The sequence below is a fragment of the Oncorhynchus mykiss genome, chromosome 5, assembly GCF_057628025.1.
Source record: "Oncorhynchus mykiss isolate SJ-2025 chromosome 5, ASM5762802v1, whole genome shotgun sequence".
Lineage (NCBI taxonomy): Eukaryota > Metazoa > Chordata > Actinopteri > Salmoniformes > Salmonidae > Oncorhynchus > Oncorhynchus mykiss.
Genome location: NC_143026.1, coordinates 5,230,114 through 5,245,229, shown reverse-complemented (window position 1 = coordinate 5,245,229; position 15,116 = coordinate 5,230,114). Strand labels below are relative to the sequence as shown.

The following is a 15,116-nucleotide window of genomic DNA, read 5'->3' as shown; positions in this document are numbered from 1 at the left end:
ACGCTAGTCAGCATAGGCTGCTGCAAGATAATCAGTTTGTGTTAGCTACCTAGCTAGCCAGCCTAGCTAGCTCTAGTCCAATGGAAACCGATGCAGCCCTGTTGGCTACGTGGCTAGCTAGATGACTAGTGGTGAAAGTGAGGTCCCTATGAGATTCAAGGCTTAATAAGTGTCATCGTGCAGAAATATCAAAAACAAATAACTGTTTAATGAGCTAGCTAAGTTAGCTAACAAGATAGCTATGAAAGTTACCAGTGTGCATGCACAAATACATGATGACACATTGTATCGAAGTCAGGGAAGGCATGCAGAATGCACTGTCTCTCTAGTACTGGACTGAACTGCCCTAGCCCTAGCTATATGCACAGCTCCATACAATTATATTGTTCTAGTCGATAACAAGACATGTTGCAAAGTAAATACCCCATCGTGTTCAAATATATCTCATTGCATTGCATGCTAGTGCATAAAATCTCCAGTTGTTTTTTTTATTGTTGCGTAGGACAGGAGCCGCACCCAACATCAAGCTTATGAAAGGGAAACATCGCTAGCTAATTTAGGGCGGCAGGTAGACTAGCTAATTTAGGGCGGCAGGTAGCCTAGCTAATTTAGGGCGGCAGGTAGCCTAGCTAATTTAGGGCGGCAGGTAGCCTAGCTCATTTAGGGCGGCAGGTAGCCTAGCGGTTAAGAGTGTTTCGGTCATTAATCAAAAGGTTGCTGGTTCAAATCCCTCAGCCGACTAGGTGAAAAATCTGTTGATGTGCCCTTCATCGTAATCGCTCTGACACGGATCACACAACCTGAGGATGAGAGCGTCGACTAAAAGTACAAATGGATACACATTTATGATAGCTAGTGTGATGAAACCCGGTGACCACTACATGTCCTCGTATTCCCATGTTTGGATCAAATGCACTTGATTTGTCATCCGTACTGTGTGAATGACAAGCCCATTCAATCTATTTTTGGGGTGTCTATATTCATTGTTTATACTCAGCATGTAGGAACCTACGTACTGTAGATCGTTGGTATTCATGATGGATTGAGTGTGAGCTTCGTTTCATCTTTTAAAGTGTAAGAAGGCATTTGATATCTCAAAGTATGCAGTATTTCCATTTCTTAGTGCCGAACAATTAACCGATTATTCTTAATTTTTTTCCCCCTTTTTTAAACAACTAATTGACCAACTTCGGTTCAATTATTTGAATTCTATTGAGTTTTCTTCTGTGCATTCAATGTGCATATTTCACAGTTTCTCTAGAGATAAATCAGATCCAGCCTGAACTGTGTGATGTAGTAGGGAGTTGTAGTTTCTCTTGAAATAAATCAGATCCAGTCTGAACTGTGTGATGTAGTAGGGAGTTGTAGTTTCTCTTGAAATAAATCTGTTCCAGCCTTGAACTGTGTGATGTAGTAGGGAGTTGTAGTTTCTCTTGAGATAAATCAGATCCAGTCTGAACTGTGTGATGTAGTAGGGAGTTGTAGTTTCTCTTGAGATAAATCAGATCCAGTCTGAACTGTGTGATGTAGTAGGGAGTTGTAGTTTCTCTTGAGATAAATCAGATCCAGTCTGAACTGTGTGATGTAGTAGGGAGTTGTAGTTTCTCTTGAGATAAATCAGATCCAGTCTGAACTGTGTGATGTAGTAGGGAGTTGTAGTTTCTCTTGAAATAAATCCGTTCCAGCCTTGAACTGTGTGATGTAGTAGGGAGTTGTAGTTTCTCTTGAGATAAATCAGATCCAGTCTGAACTGTGTGATGTAGTAGGGAGTTGTAGTTTCTCTTGAGATAAATCAGATCCAGTCTGAACTGTGTGATGTAGTAGGGAGTTGTAGTTTCTCTTGAGATAAATCAGATCCTGTCTGAACTGTGTGATGTAGTAGGGAGTTGTAGTTTCTCTTGAGATAAATCAGATCCAGTCTGAACTGTGTGATGTAGTAGGGAGTTGTAGTTTCTCTTGAGATAAATCAGATCCAGTCTGAACTGTGTGATGTAGTAGGGAGTTGTAGTTTCTCTTGAGATAAATCAGATCCAGTCTGAACTGTGTGATGTAGTAGGGAGTATAGGCCGACCGACTAATAGGAATGGCATATTAATTAGGGCCGATTTCAAGTTTTCATAACAATCGGAAATCTGTATTTTTGGGCGCTGATTTTTTTCTATTATTTTTGTTTACCTTTATTTAACTAGGCAAGTCAGTTAAGAACACATTCTTATTTTCAATGACGGCCTAGGAACAGTGGGTTAACTGCCTTGTTCAGGGGCAGAACGGCACCTTGTCAGCTCGGGGATCCAATTTTGCAACCTTACAGTTAATTAGTCCAACGCACTAACCACCTGCCTCTCATTGCACTCCACGAGGAGCCTGCCTGTTACGCGAATGCAGTAGATGCCAAGGTAAGTTGCTAGCTAGCATTAAACTTATCTTATAATAAACAATCAATCAATCATAATCACTAGTTATAACTACACATGATTGATGATATTACTAGTTTATCTAGCGTGTCCTACGTTGCATATATTCGATGCAACGCTAGGGGATGATTTAACAAAAGCTCATTGTGAAAAAAGCACAATCGTTGCACGACTGTACCTGACCATAAACATCAATGCCTTTCTTAAAATCAATACACAGAAGTATATATTTTTAAACCTGCATATTTAGCTAAAAGATATCCAGGTTAGCAGGCAATATTAACCAGGTGAAATTGTGTCACTTCTCTTGCGTTCATTGCACGCAGAGTCAGGGTATATGCAACAGTTTGGGCAGGCTGGCTCATTGTGAACTAATTTGCCAGAATTTTACGTAATTATGACATAACATTAAAGGTTGTGCAATGTAACAGGAATATTTAGACTTATGGATGCCACCCGTTAGATAAAATACAGAACGGTTCCGTATTTCACTGAAATAATAACCGTTTTGTTTTCGAAATGATAGTTTCCGGATTCTACCATATTAATGACCAAAGGCTCGTATTTCTGTGTGTTATTGTGGTATAATTAAGTCTATGATTTGATAGAGCAGTCTGACTGAGCGATGGTAGGCAGCAGCAGGCTCGTAAGCATTCATTCAAACAGCACTTTCGTGCGTTTTGCCAGCAGCTCTTCGCAAGCACAGCGCTGTTTATGACTTCAAGCCTATCAGCCCAATGGCTGGTGTATCCAATGTGAAATGGCTAGCTAGTTAGCTGGGTTTGCGCTAATAGCTTTTCAAACGTCACTCGCTCTGAGACTTGGAGTAGTTGTTCCCCTTGCTCTGCAAGGGCCACGGCTCTTTTGGAGCGATGGGTAACGCTGCTTCGAGCGTAGCTGTTGTCGATGTGTTCCTGGTTCGAGCCCAGGTAGGGGCGAGGAGAGGGACGGAAGCTATACTGTTACACTGGCAATGCTATAGTGCCTATAAGAACATCCAATAGTCAAAGGTATATGAAATACAAATGGTATAGAGAGAAATAGTCCTATAAATACTATATTAACTACAACCTAAAACCTCTTACCTTGGAATATTGAAGTCTCATGTTAAAAGGAACCACCAACTTTCGTATGTTCTCATTTTCTGAGCAAGGAACTAAAACGTTAGCTTTCTTACATGGCACATATTGCACTTTTACTTTCTTCTCCAACACTTTGTTTTTTAATTATTTAAACCAAATTGAACATGTTTCATAATTTATTTGAGGCTAAATTGATTTTTATTTATGTGTTATATTAAGTTAAAATAAGTGTTCATTCAGTATTGTTGTAATTGTCATTATTACAAATACATGTTAAAAAATCGGGCGATTAATCGGTATCGGCTTTTTTTTGGTCCTCCAATAATCGGTATCGGCGTTGAAAAATCATAATCGGTCAACCTCTAGTAGGGAGTTGTAGTTTCTCTAGAGATAAATCAGATTCATTAGCTTGGGGTGGCCTAGTGGTTAGAGCATTGGACTAGTAACTGGAAGGTTGCAAGCTCAAACCCCCGAGCTGACAAGGTACATTTCTGTAGTTCTGCTCCTGAACAGGCAGTTAACCCACTGTTCCTAGACCAGTTAACCCACTGTTCCTAGACCAGTTAACCCACTGTTCCTAGACCAGTTAACCCACTGTTCCTAGGCCGTCATTGAAAATAACAATTTGTTCTTAACTGACTTGCCTAGTCAAATAAAAATAAAATCCAGCCTGAACTGTATGACGTTGTAGTTCCAATAAGCCAATATTCTACATAGTTTAGTGCATAAAACATGGTAATTAACTACAATAACCATAATCCATTGCGCATCTACTTTTCCAGTCTGTGTTTCTTTTACACCTGCTACAGAAGAGGCAGAAGAATGCGCGTTCGTGAGGGGATAGATAGATATTTTAATAGTATTTTGGGGGGAATTTCACCCTTTTCTCCCATATTAAGAGATAAAATATGAATAACGAAGAAACCAACTAAAAAACCAGACAGAAATTAAACAAAAGCTCATTTTAAATAAAGGAATTAGGTCCCAACACATGGAACGTACAGTGTAATCTTGAGACAGGTAAACAACCACCATTCTAAGTAAATCCTTTCAGCATAACAGCTGAGGAATCAACTTCTAGGTGATTCAAATGAGGTTCACACACTTTGTAGAACTGATCTGTTTTAGAATGTAATTTAAATGTCAGATATTCCAATGGCACCCATTGAAATGGTATCTTATGCCAATCCTTTATAGAAGAGGGATATTCTACCCAACCATGAAATCAGGAGTGAGTTCCAGCGCTCCAGACCCTGTCTTTTTGTATCAAACAAGGGAACAAAATTGGCTTTGTACATTTGCTGGAACTTAGCAGTTACAAATATACCCAAATACATGAAACCTGAGGGAGACCATTTAAAAGGAAAGGGGAGAGAGGTAGTAGGTACAGAGTGAAGACTACCAAGTGGCATATCCTCTGATTTAGTTAAACTAATATTGTAGACTGTGAATACACTGAATAATTCAATAATATTAACAAGATATGTAATTGAAGTCTTGAAGAGATGAATATCAGGACTCCATCAGCATACAAGCTTATTTTATGATGAACGTCAGATAGTGTATAGCAGGCGTTACTCTGATAGGCCAGTGGTTCCATAACAAGCACCAATAGGAGAGGGGACAAAGGACAGCCCTGTCGGGTACCTCTGTGTGTGGAGAAGCTATGCGACCTTAGCCCATTAGTAAGGACAGCCCTGTCTGGTACCTCTGTGTGTGGAGAAGCTATGCGACCTTAGCCCATTAGTAAGGACAGCCCTGTCTGGTACCTCTGTGTGTGGAGAAGCTATGCGACCTTACCCCATTAGTAAGGACAGCCCTGTCTGGTACCTCTGTGTGTGGAGAAGCTATGTGACCTTAGCCCATTAGTAAGGAAAGCCCTGTCTGGTACCTCTGTGTGTGGAGAAGCTATGCGACCTTAGCCCATTAGTAAGGACAGCCCTGTCTGGTACCTCTGTGTGTGGAGAAGCTTTTTAGTTTCAACAGTGCAGTAATAATCTAACAAGTAATCTAATAAATTCCACAACAACTACCTAATACACACACATCTAAAAAGGATGGTATGAGAATATATAAATATATGGATGAGTGATGACCAAACGGCAAAGGAAAGATGCTATAGATGGTATATGATGCAGTATCTACAGTGCCTTGCGAAAGTATTCGGCCCCCTTGAACTTTGCGACCTTTTGCCACATTTCAGGCTTCAAACATAAAGATATAAAACTCTATTGTTTTGTGAAGAATCAACAACAAGTGGGACACAATCATGAAGTGGAACGACATTTATTGGATATTTCAAACTTTTTTAACAAATCAAAAACTGAAAAATTGGGCGTGCAAAATTATTCAGCCCCTTTACTTTCAGTGCAGCAAACTCTCTCCAGAAGTTCAGTGAGGATCTCTGAATGATCCAATGTTGACCTAAATGACTAATGATGATAAATACAATCCACCTGTGTGTAATCAAGTCTCCGTATAAATGCACCTGCACTGTGATAGTCTCAGAGGTCCGTTAAAAGCGCAGAGAGCATCATGAAGAACAAGGAACACACCAGGCAGGTCCAAGATACTGTTGTGAAGAAGTTTAAAGCTGGATTTGGATACAAAAAGATTTCCCAAGCTTTAAACATCCCAAGGAGCACTGTGCAAGCAATAATATTGAAATGGAAGGAGTATCAGACCACTGCAAATCTACCAAGACCTGGCCGTCCCTCTAAACTTTCAGCTCATACAAGGAGAAGACTGATCAGAGATGTAGCCAAGAGGCCCATGATCACTCTGGATGAACTGCAGAGATCTACAGTTGAGGTGGAAGACTCTGTCCATAGGACAACAATCAGTCGTATATTGCACAAATCTGGCCTTTATGGAAGAGTGGCAAGAAGAAAGCCATTTCTTAAAGATATCCATAGAAAGTGTTGTTTAAAGTTTGCCACAAGCCACCTGGGAGACACACCAAACATGTGGAAGAAGGTGCTCTGGTCAGATGAAACCAAAATTGAACTTTTTGGCAATAATGCAAAACGTTATGTTTGGCGTAAAAGCAACACAGCTGAACACACCATCCCCACTGTCAAACATGGTGGTGGCAGCATCATGGTTTGGGCCTGCTTTTCTTCAGCAGGGACAGGGAAGATGGTTAAAATTGATGGGAAGATGGATGGTGCCAAATACAGGACCATTCTGGAAGAAAACCTGATGGAGTCTGCAAAAGACCTGAGACTGGGACGGAGATTTGTCTTCCAACAAGACAATGATCCAAAACATAAAGCAAAATCTACAATGGAATGATTCAAAAAACAAACATATCCAGGTGTTAGAATGGCCAAGTCAAAGTCCAGACCTGAATCCAATCGAGAATCTGTGGAAAGAACTGAAAACTGCTGTTCACAAATGCTCTCCATCCAACCTCACTGAGCTTGAGCTGTTTTGCAAGGAGGAATGGGAAATAATTTCAGTCTCTCGATGTGCAAAACTGATAGAGACATACCCCAAGCGACTTACATCTGTAATCGCATCAAAAGGTGGCGCTACAAAGTATTAACTTAAGGGGGCTGAATAATTTTGCACGCCCAATTTTTAAGTTTTTGATTTGTTAAAAAAGTTTGAAATATCCAATAAATGTCGTTCCACTTCATGATTGTGTCCCACTTGTTGTTGATTCTTCACAAAAACATACAGTTTTATATCTTTATGTTTGAAGCCTGAAATGTGGCAAAAGGTCGCAAAGTTCAAGGGGGCCGAATACTTTCGCAAGGCACTGTACATATGAGATGAGTAATGTAAGATATATAAACATTATATAAAGTGGTATTTGCTTAAAGTGACTAGTGATACATTTATTTATTATTATTTATTTAATATTATTTAAAGTGAAACTGTTATAAAACTATGGAAATTATTATACAGTTGTGACCAAATTTAATTAGAGCAAAGAATAGGTAGGACTACTCCACACGGTCAAATGCTTTCTCAGCATCTAGGGAGAGCACCGGACCGTCCACAGCACTTGGTTGGTAGGCTCGAATAACATTAAGATGTCACCGGACAATGTTACATGTGTTTACGGTCCTTAATTGAAGCCAGTTGGGTCCCTTTTCACAATTAGCGGCAATAAGTCCTCTAGTCGTGTGACTAGGATTTTAGGAAGCAATTTTCGATCCACCTTCAGAAAAGCAATTGGTCGAGTAAAAAGACTCTGGGCATTTCCCCTTTTTTGAGAATAAGTGATATGTTAGCTTCCCTCAGCGTTTGAGAGAGACGGTCATCTGAAAATGAGTGGTTAAACATATCAAGCAATGGCTCAATGATCAGTCCATGGAACTCCTTATAGAACTCACTACAGAACCCGTCTGGTCCCTGGGGCCCTAACATTTTGCAGATTCTCAATTGCAAACATGATCTCTTCCTTGGTAATAGGAGCATTGAGGAGAGACCTTTGTTCTTCGGAGATAGTCGGGAGATCAATCGTAGAAAATAACTCCTCCATCGTTTTTAGTGCATCATTTGTCAGTTGTGAGGCATAAAGATTTGCGTAACATTTCTTAAATGACTAATTTATCAATTTATTTTCATATAAATGGTTTCCATCAGAATCAGTAATAACAATGGGGTTTTCCCTTCTAGCTAACAGAGGATTTCAATTCTCCAATGTAGTCTGCATAACCACTCTATAGTCTCGTCATTTATACATATGGAAAATCAATAAAAGAAGATTGAGGCTCTTCCACCTTAGACCAGCTAAGTCCACCTAAGACCAAGCTGGGCACCAATATAGATTCACACAGATCTCAGTCTGAGCTATGGTGGCAGTTACTGAACAAGAGCACTTGAGAACTCATATCACTGCTTCGTGATTAGATTTGAATAAAAAAAGTTATCCAATGCGCAGCGTAAAGTTATTTATCCCGAGAGAGTCAGCAGCCTCTTCATGTGTGTAAAGCTTCTTAGGCGTTCCGTTGACCATAATCTCATATGGGGCGGCAGGGTAGCCTAGTGGTTAGAGCGTTGGACTAGTAACCGGAAGGTTGCGAGTTCAAACCCCCGAGCTGACAAGGTACAAATCTGTCGTTCTGCCCCTGAACAGGCAGTTAACCCACTGTTCCCAGGCCGTCATTGAAAATAAGAATTTGTTCTTAACTGACTTGCCTGGTTAAATAAAGGTAAATAAATATGTATATACTGTACTCGATACCATCTACTGCATCTTGCCTATGCCATTCTGTACCATCACTCATTCATATCCTGTATCTTAATGTACATATTCTTTATCCCTTTACACTTGTGTCTATAAGGTAGTAGTTTTGGAATTGTTAGGTTAGATTACTCGTTGGTTATTACTGCATTGTCGGAACTAGAAGCACAAGCATTTCGCTGCACTCGCATTAACATCTGGTAACCACGTGTATGTGACAAATACATTTGATTTGATTTGATCATCTTCAATGTGTACGGGAACAGCAGTGCGTAGTCCATCTTCAGTCTTCTGAGCCTTCGCCTCATCAAACGCCTTCCGTCTTCATACAACCGCTGTGGAGTAATCATTGAAGAATAAGACCTTTGGATCTTGGCGTTGACTACCATCAGATCCGGTGTTTTTTCTGCATCCGTGACGCGCTGCTTGTCAAGGAAGTTGTGGAACTTAATAACCACTGGCCGTGGGCGCTGGTTGGGACCGCTGGTCGTGGGAGCTGGTTGGGACCGCTGGTCGTGGGCGCTGGTTGGGACCTCTGGTCGTGGGAGCTGGTTGGGACCGCTGGTCGTGGGCGCTGGTTGGGACCACTGGCCGTGGGCGCTGGTTGGGACCGGGTATCGATGGGCTCGATCCAGTTTCACACGTCCAGCCTTAGTATCCATTTGTAGGTTGCCAGGTTGCCAGGTTTCCAGGTTGCCAGGTTGCCAGGAATCCATTCCTCAAAGAGTTTAACTGGACGTGTCCCTTCAGTATCTTCCGGGAGTCTCACCACACGGATATTGCATCTGCGTTCTCGCTTATCCAAATGATCAATGTGCTCCGCCATTTTGCTCACCTAAAGTGCCCTTATCTTAGTGTCCATTCATGTAGTTGAAGTTTCCACAGTAGAAATTCTTCGTTCCGTATCATCAACACGCTTGACAACTTTCTGTAGTTCGGCTGAATGGCCTGCTATTGCTTCCAAGACCGTTCCTATCTTGATATCGATCACTTTAGTAATGTTATCAGTCGTCTTTTGAATCACAAGGTCTATTGTGCCTGGATCTGCAATGGTGTTGGCTTCGCCAATGTTGGTTATCTCATCCTGCACATCTACACGGGTGGTGGTTCACGGGTGTAGTTCTGCTGGGCATGTTGTTGGAAACTTTTGAGAAATAGCCATGAAGACTCATTGTAGGGTAACTTATTTAGCAAATTCTACCACTTTTTTCAAGCGAAAAAAAATATATAAAGAGAGAAATTAACGAATGCCAAGGGAGCTCTCTGAAACAAAGTGTTTTCTCTACGGCCAAAACCATCCTGGTTTTAATGATGACAACACCAGGGGTTGGTCTACCGTCTATCACAACACTGGTCCTGCCATGCATGCAAAGCTAGCTAGCCTGTTGACGCCACCCCCCCCCCCCCCCCGTTCAGCTCAAACCGTGGCGCAGGCAATGCAAAAATATTCTTAGAAATATTTAACCTCCACACATTAACAAGTCCAATACCTCAAATGAAAGATAAACACCTTGTTCATCTACCCAGCATGTCAGATTTTTTAAATGTTTTACGGCGAAAACACACCACATATTTATATTAGACCACCACCGAAACCAAGACAAGAGGCAGCCATTTTGTCCCAGAAAATATAAAATTATAAAAGCAGGATTAAAAAATAAATCATTCACTAACCTTTTGAAAATCTTCATCAGATGACAGTAATAGGACATGTTACACAGTAAAAAAAAAAATTTTGCAATAATATGCCATTTATATCCAGAAATGTCCATTTACATTGAATTCATGTTCAGAAAATACTCAAAAATGTCCGCAGAAAATATAGGTAGCGCGGCAAGATAACGTAAATAGACATCATAAACTTTGACTAAATATACATGTTCTACATATAGTTAGAAAGATACACTGCTTCTTAATGCAATCGCTTTGTTACATTTCTTTTTAACGTTACAGAAATCGCTCGCTATTCAATATTCTGAGACGGCGCTCAGATATAAGCTATATTTCTCCGCTATGTTGGAGTCAACAGAAACACAGATTTCAGCATAAATATTCCCTTACCTTTGATGGTCTTCGTTCAGAATGTACTGGAAGGGTTCATACTTACCCAAAACATTGTTTGGTTTCAAGTCTTGTGTCTTTGTATTAGCTACTGCTAACAATATCAGCTGAAATGCACCCAAAATGTCCTCTGGTCCGGAAAAGTTGCGCATCAAAACGTCAAAATTACATATTATATGTCGACTAAACAGGTCAAACTAAGTGCAGAATCAAGCTTTAGGATGTTCTAAACGTACAAAACAATTTTCAATTCAACCGGTCATTGTTTGTCCTTCTTCTGAGTGCTGGAACAAAGGAATGGATGGGACCAATTCGCGCCCCAACGCACAGGTATTTTCTCGCGGCACTCACTCAATTCACTCCCATAGGGCCAATTCTCGCGGGATTTGAACGATTAAACACTCTACTGAATGAGGACATCTAGTGGAAGACATAGAAAGTTCCATAGCTGGTTGGGAAGGGTGGGGGCGATCACGTAAAAGTTGCCCCAACTTTCATGACCACAAAACTAGTTTGGAAGAATGCCTGCCCTGTGAGTTCTGCTATACTTACAGACATCATTCCAACGGTTTTAGAAGCTTTAGAGTGTTTTCTATCCAATAATTATTATTATATGCATATATTAGCAATTTTGGACAGATTTTTTTTCAGTTTACTATGGGCACGCAATTCCTCCAAAGGGGGCAGTATTCTGCCTAGGCCTAACAGGCTAGCATCCTCTTTGATAACTGGTATACCTTGCTAGCTAACTTAACAAGCTCATCAAACAGTATTTCTGCACGATGGCACTTATTAGGGCCTTAAATCTCATATGGACCTAACTGTCTGAACTGGTCATCCAGCGAGCCATTGGACTAGACTAGACCCTGATAGCTAGGTAGCTAACGCTGGCTAGCTAGCTAGCAAATGACGATACACCATAGTCATGGATCTGCAAAATCAAGCAAATGGTACTGAAGTCATGATAAAATCATGTTCAGACACAGGAATAAACGATCCGGTCAGGGATTAGAAGCCACTGTAATAACTGTAATAATAACGTAATAACTGTAATAATAATGTAACAGCTGTAATAATAGCGTAATAACGTAATAACTGTAATAATAACGTAATAACTAATAATAACGTAATGACTGTAATAATAACGTAATAACTAATAATAGCATAATAACTGTAATAATAATGTAACAACTGTAATAATAACATAATAACTGTAATAATAACATACAAACTGTAATAATAACGTAATAACTGTAATAATAATGTAACAACTGTAATAATAACGCAATAACTGTTATAATAACGTAATAACTGTAATAATAACGTAATAACTGTTATAATAACGTAACAACTGTAATAATAACGTAACAACCGTAATAATAACGTAATAACTGTAATAATAACGTAACAACTGTAATAATAACGTAATAACTGTTATATTAACGTAATAACTGTTATATTAACGTAATAACTGTAATAATAACATAATATACCTTATTGTTAGAAAAGCTGCCGGTTAATGAAAGTAGGTGTGTTGAAAGCTGCCAAGTGTTTACAGAAGAACAAACTGAATGGCGGGGCTGCTGTTTGGCAAAGAAAATGAAAAGTAATGAAGGTCTCTGTCTCCTCTCTACCCCCCCTTTCTTCCTCCTCTCCGCCCATCCTCTCCTGCTCTCCATCCCCCCTCTCCTCCACTCTCTCCTCCCCTCTCCCCAGCTCTCTCCAGTGGTCTCCAGGGCCAGAGTGCCTCGTCCGTCTCGTCAGAGATCAAGTCGGAGGATGAGGGGGATGAGAACCTACAGGATGCCAGGTCTATGGAGACCAAGAAGGAGGAGCCTGACAACAAGGACCTCAAGTCTATTGATAGGTCAAGATCTAGATCACATCTATTGATAGGTTAAAATCTAGGTAGCCATGTCCACAGTGCTCGCTTCATTTAAATACCGCTTACAACGAATTTTGATGAAGTGAACAGTGTGATTTTGATGAAGTGAACAGTGTGATTTGAGGGACAGCTAAATTAATTAATAAACAACGACTAGAAAAACAAAAAACTTGGATAGCCCACAAAGTGAAATACATTCTCAAATATATTCACCTAACTATCTGCAACATTGTTCTGCAACTACATAGACTTCATGACAGTAAAATACAAAGACATATTTTTAAATTTGCCAAAACCCTTTCCAACACTTTGGTTGAATGCACACATACTTTAATAACAAATGAATCAAATCAATCATTCATAGTTTTCTCCGAAGTTCTTCTCCTTTGGGTAATTCCAGACTTGTCAACAGACTTGAGCCGTGTTTTAGCTGTTTCTCACACACCACTTCCTCATTCCCAAGATGCACCATCCAGGATAAACGCTGTGACATCACTGCGTTTATAGCCCCCTTCCGCCTGGAATGATACAATCAGTTTTTCAGACCCCAACCCCAGATGATCATGATGATGAAACAACTATTGGTATTGGTATTCTGTAGTACTACAGTGGGTATCCTGCAATACTACAGTGGGTATCCTGCAGTACTACAGTGGGTATCCTGTAGTACTACAGTTGGTATCCTGCAGTACTACAGTGGGTATCCTGCAGTACTACAGTGGGTATCCTGCAGTACTACAGTGGGTATCCTGCAGTACTACAGTGGATATCCTGCAGTACTACAGTTGGTATCCTGCAGTACTACAGTGGGTATCCTGCAGTACTACAGTGGGTATCCTGCAGTACTACAGTGGGTATCCTGCAGTACTACAGTGGGTATCCTGCAGTACTACAGTGGGTATCCTGCAGTACTACAGTGGGTATCCTGTAATACTACAGTGGGTATCCTGCAGTACTACAGTTGGTATCCTGCAGTACTACAGTGGGTATCCTGCAGTACTACAGTTGGTATCCTGCAGTACTACAGTTGGTATCCTGCAGTACTACAGTTGGTATCCTGTAGTACTACAGTTGGTATCCTGCAGTACTACAGTCGGTATCCTGCAGTACTACAGTTGGTATCCTGTAGTACTACAGTGGGTATCCTGCAGTACTACAGTGGGTATCCTGTAGTACTACAGTTGGTATCCTGCAGTACTACAGTGGGTATCCTGCAGTACTACAGTGGGTATCCTGCAGTACTACAGTGGGTATCCTGCAGTACTACAGTTGGTATCCTGCAGTACTACAGTGGGTATCCTGCAGTACTACAGTTGGTATCCTGCAGTACTACAGTGGGTATCCTGCAGTAATACAGTGGGTATCCTGTAGTACTACATTTGGTATCCTGCAGTACTACAGTTAGTATCCTGCAGTACTACAGTTGGTATCCTGCAGTACTACAGTTGGTATCCTGCAGTACTACAGTTGGTATCCTGCAGTACTACAGTTGGTATCCTGTAGTACTACAGTTGGTATCCTGCAGTACTACAGTTGGTATCCTGCAGTACTACAGTTGGTATCCTGTAGTACTACAGTTGGTATCCTGCAGTACTACAGTGGGTATCCTGCAGTACTATAGTTGGTATCCTGCAGTACTACAGTTGGTATCCTGTAGTACTACAGTCGGTATCCTGCAGTACTACAGTTGGTATCCTGCAGTACTACAGTTGGTATCCTGCAGTACTACAGTTGGTATCCTGCAGTACTACAGTGGGTATCCTGCAGTACTACAGTGGGTATCCTGCAGTACTACAGTGGGTATCCTGCAGTACTACAGTTGGTATCCTGCAGTACTACAGTTGGTATCCTGCAGTACTACAGTTGGTATCCTGCAGTACTACAGTTGGTATCCTGCAGTACTACAGTCGGTATCCTGTAGTACTGCAGTTGGTATCCTGCAGTACTACAGTTGGTATTCTGCAGTACTACAGTTGGTATCCTGCAGTACTACAGTTGGTATCCTGCAGTACTACAGTTGGTATCCTGCAGTACTACAGTGGGTATCCTGTAATACTACAGTTGGTATCCTGCAGTACTACAGTTGGTATCCTGCAGTACTACAGTTGGTATCCTGCAGTACTACAGTTGGTATCCTGCAGTACTACAGTTGGTATCCTGCAGTACTACAGTTGGTATCCTGCAGTACTACAGTCGGTATCCTGTAGTACTACAGTTGGTATCCTGCAGTACTACAGTTGGTATCCTGCAGTACTACAGTGGGTATCCTGCAGTACTACAGTGGGTATCCTGCAGTACTACAGTTGGTATCCTGCAGTACTACAGTTGGTATCCTGCAGTACTACAGTTGGTATCCTGCAGTACTACAGTTGGTATCCTGCAGTACTACAGTCGGTATCCTGCAGTACTGCAGTTGGTATCCTGCAGTACTGCAGTTGGTATCCTGCAGTACTACAGTTGGTATCCTGCAGTACTAC

The 15,116-nt window shown here is 41.0% G+C and overlaps 1 protein-coding gene across 28 annotated transcripts in view; it reads left to right on the top strand.

Annotated features, from left to right (window-relative positions):
- tcf4 (transcription factor 4) overlaps positions 1-15,116 on the top strand; it is a 457,550-nt gene that overhangs the window by 431,972 nt on the left and 10,462 nt on the right. For all 28 annotated transcript variants that reach the window (XM_090233612.1, XM_036976638.2, XM_090233618.1 and 25 more), the window contains one exon: positions 12,471-12,621. In XM_090233612.1, the coding sequence (XP_090089738.1) occupies positions 12,471-12,621 (151 nt within the window). The remainder of the gene's footprint in view (positions 1-12,470; positions 12,622-15,116) is intronic.